Source organism: Psammomys obesus, unplaced genomic scaffold (assembly GCF_907164565.1).
Source record: "Psammomys obesus unplaced genomic scaffold, mPsaObe1.curated_primary_1811, whole genome shotgun sequence".
Taxonomy (NCBI): Eukaryota; Metazoa; Chordata; class Mammalia; order Rodentia; family Muridae; genus Psammomys; species Psammomys obesus.
Window position 1 is genome coordinate 14,782,572 of NW_026596039.1, and position 7,968 is coordinate 14,790,539.

Genomic DNA, 7,968 nt, shown 5'->3' on the forward strand with positions numbered 1-7,968 from the left:
ACTGCCAGTTTTATGAAAAACTTATACTTGCGGAAGTATAAGTGCAATGTGTTACTTCTGAGCAGGCTAAAATAACAGTACCTGTTCCAGGAATTTGTCATGTTTTAATTTTATGAATCTCTCCTTGAGTGTCTTTCATATCACTGGAACAATGAAAACAATAGTACTTTAAATTATAAGAAATATGTTTATTTTTTATGAACTCAATTAAAAAAATATTCATTCTTTGTCATAGCTAGTCCATTATACTGTTTCTTTGGAGATGATGAAATATTCATAAAATTATTAGTTATTTAACAATAACATTAACATTTCAGTATTGTGTAAACGATGGGTATTTCCAAATGAACAAGCGATCCAGAACCTGCCTGTAAAACAAAGAAACGGGGAGTGGGCACATAGCTCAGTAGCAGAGCACTTATCTACCACGTACAAGGCCTTGGTTTAATCCTCAGCACTGTGAAAACAAACAAAACAAGCATTTCCAATGACGGAGAATAAGAACCTATAAATACATTCTAATAGCGCACACAAAATGGTAAAGTGTATAATACATCCTTATCCTGAGTATGTTTCAAAACTCAGTTTGTGAAGGAGACCCAGAGATATCATTATTCTGTTAGAGAATGTATCCTCTGAGAATGGGACACAAAATATCTAAATGTTCCAAAGCTGTTTTCAACTTCTTGAGCTCACAATGGTGTCCAGAGGTTTCAAAGTGCACAAAGACACACAGAGTATTTAGTTTTGATTTTTGAGCAGGTGTAACACCAGCTCTTCATCCTCTGCTAAAGACAGGCCTGTATCCAAAGGCTCTAATGCTTCCCACTTGGCCTTCTTTCCATGATGGTTTCTTGGTCTTAGATCATCCACTTCAGTGTTGTTTCTTTTCCTCATTTCTTGCTTCTTCTTGGTGTCACTGGTGGGAACAAATCCAATGATTTAATGTAAAAGGGACAGAATAACCCAATATAGAATAGGTTGTGGACAAAATGACATTATGTGAAACAGAAAAAAACATAACACTAGGACACCGATGTCATATGTACACAACATTAAGACTATCCTTGTCGTAATATATCAAATATCTCTATTTAAAGTTAAGCTATCCTTTAGGGTTAGATGGCTATGCAGGCTATAGGTACAGACAGGAGTGTCAGATACTAATTCCAAGTAACAGGGTTTTGTTATGATAAAGAGCTTAAGATGTCAAAAACACCAAATGAATTACCTTCCCTTAAAACTGCAGACCTAATGTGTGCGTGCAGTCTTAGGAAACTAAGCCCCGTTGACCATGTCTGCATACGTCCTGCACACTGGCCACTAAAGTAGAACCAACCTCCGAGAAGGAAACAAAAATCAGTAGATACTTTAAATAAAAACCAAAAAAACAGTGCAGGTGAGATGGTTACCTGAGTTCCATTCTGGGAACTCACCTGGCAAAATTATTTTCTCACTTCCGCAAGTGGCCATGCACATTCATAACTCAATAAATGTATTTTCAAGAATCCTAAAAACACTTTGAGATATCATATACAAAGCAACTCAACTGGTGAGCATGGAACAAGATGGTGGCTCACTAAGAATGGCCGACAAGCTCCCCTGCCACACACTCATCAAGTTGAACAGCTATTTGCAAACCAACTAACTGATCAGCACAGGCTAAGGAAGTCAGTAACCATTTCAAAATAGCTTAATATAGTAAAAAACAAAACAAAACAAAACACGGTAACCACAAAGCAGACAGCCGTAACAGACAAACACCAAACAATAATAGGAAATAAAACACAGCAACAGCATGATTCACTTAACTACCGAGACAATTAGAGAAACCACAGAAAGACTAGATATTTTATACAGAAAATCCCCCAAAATTTTACCTACAAAATATTAAAACGAATCAGTAAACTAGGCAAACACAGAACATAAAATCAACATACAAAAATCAGTAGTATTACTATGTCCAACAGTGAGTTTTCTGAAATGCAAATCAAGAAAGCTGTCCTATTTATAGTAGTTATAAAAATAAAACAGCTTATTAGCTCGTTCACCTGGTGAATGAGCTCAACAATGAGACACTAATGAGAAAATTTTAAAGAGAAAACAAAAAGTAAAAATACATTCTGCATTCATAGATTAAAATAATCAACATTGTTAAAAATGTCCAAAATGGCTCCAGAGTCAACACAGTCAAAGTATCAATGTCATTCTCTACAGAAGTGGGGAAAACAATTCTTAAATTTATATGGAACTAGCAAAAGATTCCTAAAATTTATATAAACCCATAATGAGGGGGGAAGGGAGGGATGGAGGAAGGAGGGGAAAGAAAGAGAGAAAAAAAGAGGGAAAAGGAAGGAGGAGACTGGAGACAGAGAGAGGGAAGGAGGAGAGAAACAGTAGCCAACTGGCTAAACTCTGAGGTTAAATTATTTGCTTACAATCATTCTGAGAATTAAATAAAACTAGATAAACGAAAACATACAGTAGTTCTTCACATACGAACTTACTTTCTGCCTAAAAATTAACACCTGTTCAAAAATTCCCACAGTGGCTGTATATAATAAGCAGCAGAAAAAAAATTCCCTACATAAATATTACATTATCATTCCAACCACACAATGTATTCAGAAAGAACAAACTGTTCAAGTCTGAATGGCCTCCATTACTGTTCAGAAGATAGCTGATATAAAAGTAAAAATGCCTAATCAGCATCTCCATTTATAACCAGCTGGAAGCAAAGCTATGGATAATCCCCCACTTCCCTCCCTGAAGGACCCACAAGCTCTGACTCAGCCACTTCCTTTCATCAATAGAGTAAAGGCAAACTAGATGACATGATGTGGTTATTCAAAGCCACAAATTGCTGAATTTTGAAATGGAGCCTGGAACAATGAACATGAAAGACTTTTTGAAGGGAACTCACAGAGCAAAGAATTAAGATAATTCTTATTGACTTAAAAAAGCTTTAAAAAAAAGATACTCAGTCCTAATGTCCTTAGGAGTGTGGCCAGTTCTGTGCTGATCCACAGATTGTGGACTGTGCCACAGATACCTGAAGACAGCACTGGCTTGTCCACCTCTCACATCAACTGCACCTCGGAGAGGCTCAGAGAAGGCTTAGCTAGGAGACTTGACTAATGTGTCTTCCTCTGTTAATGTGCTCTTGCACATTGTACTCTCTGCAGAACACAGCTGCTCTAGATGTTTTCTCCAAAGGAAAATAAGACATGAACGTCACCTATGTTCAATTAGCAAATGGAACTTTAGGGAGACACTTTGGACTACCTTCTATAGCAAGCAAATAAGCAGTGTTATGAATAACCAATCACCTGGCAACAGGATGGCAAATCCACAGATAAGCTGCCACAACTGGAGCCCCTCGAAACAGTAATCAGAAAAGCAATGACCTTGTTTCATCCAAAAGGGCCTCTTTCTAATGCCAAGGTGCTAGGAGCCCTCAGCTGTTTCACACTCTGCTGCATTAGGCAGATGGCTTCTGTCCTCTGAGCACTTGGTTGCGTGGTCAGAGTGCACTGGATCTAAAAGGGGCCGGGATATCCTTGTCCGTTAGCAGACGAATATAGACCATGTTCAATTAATTTCTTGCTTCTTAAATTATTTTCTACAAATTAAGAAGCACAGCTTGTGACCAATCATTCCATCTGTTAAACAGAACATTCTATCTAGCTTATAGTGGTGGTGATGCTTAATACTGACTGTCAAATTGACAGATCTAGAATCATCTTTCAGAGAAACACCTGAGCATATGTGTGAGGGAGTTTGCAGGTTGGGTTAACTAGATGAGAGAATCCGCCCTCTGTAACATTCCATAGGTTGGGGTCCTGGACTGACTAAAACTGTGAGAACCATTTGGGCATCAGTGTCATACCTCTCTGCTTTTTGACTGCAAAGGCAACGTGACCAGCTTCCAGTGATCTGCTGCCACCTCTTCCCAGCCATCACTGACCCTGTCCCTTAGAACTCTAAGCTAACAACACAAAACTTCTTTCCTTAAGTTGCTTCTTGTCCGATACTTGGTCACAGCAACAAGGGGAAACAAAATAAAACAAAACCTCATCAAACCCACAGCCTAACATAGCCACACACCAGCAGGTAGGTAGAAGCCTTCAATGTGCAGGATGTCTGGCTTTGAGTTCCAGATTTTATCTTTCTACCACACTCCTACAAGTCATAAAGTGCTGAGCTCTTATCCACTCATCAAATGTTTGCGCCAAGTATCAGAAACGGCCATATTATGATACCTCAATATTAACAACGTACCAACTGATAAAGTACATCTTAAAAAGTAAAAGCATGTATTTGTTATTTGTGTCTGTTTATGTTTTTGTGAATGTTGTTTGTGCATGCTTGTGTTTCTGAACCTGGGTGTTTACATGCGTGTATGTTTTCATGTACATACATGTATTTGTATATGAGAGTACATGTAAATATATATGTATGTATGTTTGTACATATGAGTATAAAGGTATACATGTGTGTGAATGGAAATACATATATTCTGAAGAATTACAAAAAATCTAGAATATTAAGCTTGGAAATTTTTAAGCTTCTTTGCACATAAATCAGAAAAAGATAATGTAAGTAGGATTCCTTCAGGTGTGTCTTTCATTTTGTAAAATGTGTCTGTTGTTCAATCTGTGGAAACAAACCATGAATAAATTCCCAGGTACCACACTTATCCTCAACCTATAAGGTTTTAGAATATGATCAGGTAAAACTTATTTTTCAAAAAAAAGTAAAAGTAAAAGTAAGGCTTAGCTCAGAGCACCAAATGCCCCCTACTATCAAAGTCAAATGATTCAGGGATACTAATCGTTTAATAATCTAAAAACCAGAGACTTCATTATTGTGCATTTAAAGTACAGATAATACAACTAAGTACAGATGAAAACACTACCTTTAATAGGTACTATGAATAGACAGCAAAAGGGAAATTCAATGACTGAGACTTTACTGAAAACAGTAATACAAAAGCATGTCACTGTATCTAAAGCAAATATGTGAGCCCATTATTTACTGGTAATAATGAAGGAAAGAGAAAAATTAAAATCTGAAAATTTAAATGTTAATACGTTAAGAACTGATTTTTAAGCAGGACATAACTTTTTTATTTCCTAAATTCTCTGTACCCCAAACTAAAAAATCTTCTAGAAGCTAAATTTATTTTTTCTATATTTTGGTTTTTCTGGCTTCAACATTTAAACTATTTTCAGACAACTATAATTGTGTCTCCTACAACAAAAACAGCCCCTGTGTTAAATTCAAGAGCAACAAAAGAGGGGGAGGATACCCAAGTCTGCACCCTGGGCCAGCATTTCCCCCTGTGCTTCTGTTAGGAGTAAGGCATCTCTCCAGCTGCTACACTGAAGGCTCACCTCTGCTTCAATGTTCCCCGAAAGGGAACAACTGCTCTATTGATAGGGATCTTTTTCCTCTGAATTTAATGTAGCTCAAATTGTTCAATAGTTATTCAGAACTCAGTATTAGTACTTACTGATACTAATGTGATTTTTGTTACCTGTATGTCACTTGGCAGCACCTTTCCAAAATTTCAGAGTAAGCTCGCCCAGAAAATTTTCTTCTGGGAATCTTGCCCAAGACAATAAATAAGGCTATGCTCAAATATTTCTTAAGAAAGATACTTAAAATAGAGCTTTTATAATTCCAGAAAGTTAAAACCCCAAAATCCAACCAGAAAGGATTAATTCATTAAAGGATTAAGTCACTAAATATATTAACTATCTACTGAAAATTTTTCTTATGAATACTGAAATTTTTTAAGAAACCAACAGAGAATGAAGATCCATCCATATATTAAAATATATGTACAGAAAAATTTGGAAGTTTACTTTTAAATGTTCTTTTTGCTAATGTATATATTTTCTACAACCATCCTATATTAGTCTTTGAAATAAAAATTAAATTCAAAGTTCTAAGTAGCTGGGGACATGTAAATTATCTTTGTAATTCCACAAAGCTTCAAAGTACATGATGTAAAAAAAAAAAAAGGTATATTTACACAAAGGAATACTACTCAGCAATTAAAAACAAGGAAATCATGAAATCTGCAGGCAAATGAATAGAACTAGAAAAGATCATACTGAGTGAGGTAACCCAGAAGTAGAAAGATACACATGGTATATACTCACTTATAAGTGGATATTAGACATTTAATATGGGATAAACATACTAAAATCTATACTCCTAAAGAAGCTAAGCAAAAAGTACCATAGGGAAGATGCTCAATCCTCTTTCAGTAAGGCAAACGGGACAGACATCGGGAAGAGGGAGAAAACTGGGAACAGGTCAGGAACCTACCACAGAGGCCTCTGAAAGACTCTACCCAGGATATTGAAGCAGATGTTGAGACTTTGGGCAGAGTGCAGGGAATCTTATAAAAGAAGGGGGAGATACAAAGACCTGGAAGGGACAGGAGCTCCACAAGGAGACCAACAGAACCAAAAAATCTGGTCTCAGCAGTCTTTGCAGAGACCGATACTCAAACAAAGGACCATGCATGGAGATAACTTAGAACCCCTGCTCAGATATAGCCCATGGTACCTCAGTGTCCAAGTGGGTTCCCTAGTAAGGGGAGCAGGGGGTGTCTCTGACATGAACTCAGTTGCTGGCTCTTTGATCACCTCCCACTGAGTGAGGCAGATGCAGCCTTACCAAGCCACAGAGGAAGACAATGCAGTCAGTCCTGATGAGACCTGATAGGCTAGGGTCAGAAAGAAGGGGAGGACCTCTCCTATCAGTGGTATAGGGGAGAGGCACAGGAGAAGAGGGAGGAAGGATGGGACTGGGAGGAGACAAGGGAGGGGACTATACCTGGGCTACAAGGTGAATAAATTTAAATGAATGAATGAATGAATGAAGGTTGTTCCCATTGATAACCTAAGTTAGCACAAAAACAGGGGAAGGACAAGACTTGTTGGGTAAGGATATATAGGTGCTGGGTTATTTTTAGTAGATTTAAAAAAAGCTATGAGTTTAGTGCAGCCCTGTGATTACAGCATTTGGGAAGAGTTGCACTGCAAGGTAGAGGCCAGTCTGAGCTATGTCTCTTATATGAGACATAAGATTATGTCTCATATAGGGTAGGACTAGGAGGAGACCAGGGAGGGGGCTGTAGCAGAGATACAAAGTAAATAAATTGTAATTGATAAGCAGATAGATAGATAGATAGATAGATAGATAGATAGATAGATAGATAGAGCGAGCAATTATACCAAGCCTTCAGAATGTTTCAAGTGATATAAGACATGGCTATGATCTAGGCTAGAAGACAAAACTCTGCTAAGAAAACTTGCAGTACACAGTGCTTTACATAAATAGAGGGGAGTAGAGTGAACTCCCAAAGGCATTGGGGCAAGTAGTTCATATAAACGTTGGAAAAGAGGATGTACTGTATTAGAGCTCCTGCCCTACGGAGAATGATGCATGTATGCATTACATCATAAAACAGAGATCAACATCCCTGTACACCTTAGGAAGTGTCAACACAAATGGCTGCTGAGAGAATACATTTTATTGAAGTGATCTTCATATTTCTTATTTTCTCTCTCTCTTCCTCTCCTTCTCCCTCCCTCTCTCTCTTTCAGAATGCACAAAAAATAATTCGGTAAAATTTCAGGCTCGCCTAGTTGCCAAGATGAAGCGGGTGTTTAGAGGTATAGCAGGATACTGATTCCCTTATGGAGAATCTCTGCTGTTTACACTGTCCATGGAGAACCACTGTAGACCAAGTTCAGCATCTCAGGGCCCAGTTTGGGTCTCTATTTGTACAACACTTTTCTTCAGTCAGCAAATACAACTTGGATATTTTTTCTACATAATTTAAAACTAAAAATAAATAAGCACATTCTAATTCATTAAGAAGAGGAGGAGGAGGAGGAGAAGGAGGAGGAGGAGGAGGAGGAGGAGGAGGAGGAGGAGGAGGAGGAG

General features: G+C 37.8%; 1 protein-coding gene across 1 annotated transcript in view; it reads right to left on the minus strand.

Moving 5' to 3' along the window:
• Positions 1-202: 202 nt before the first annotated feature.
• The window catches only part of Ddx10 (DEAD-box helicase 10), a 162,360-nt gene continuing 154,594 nt past the window's right edge, over positions 203-7,968 (minus strand). The window contains exon 18 of the mRNA XM_055622403.1: positions 203-919. Coding sequence (XP_055478378.1) covers positions 742-919 — 178 coding nt within the window. The 3' untranslated portion in view covers positions 203-741. The remainder of the gene's footprint in view (positions 920-7,968) is intronic.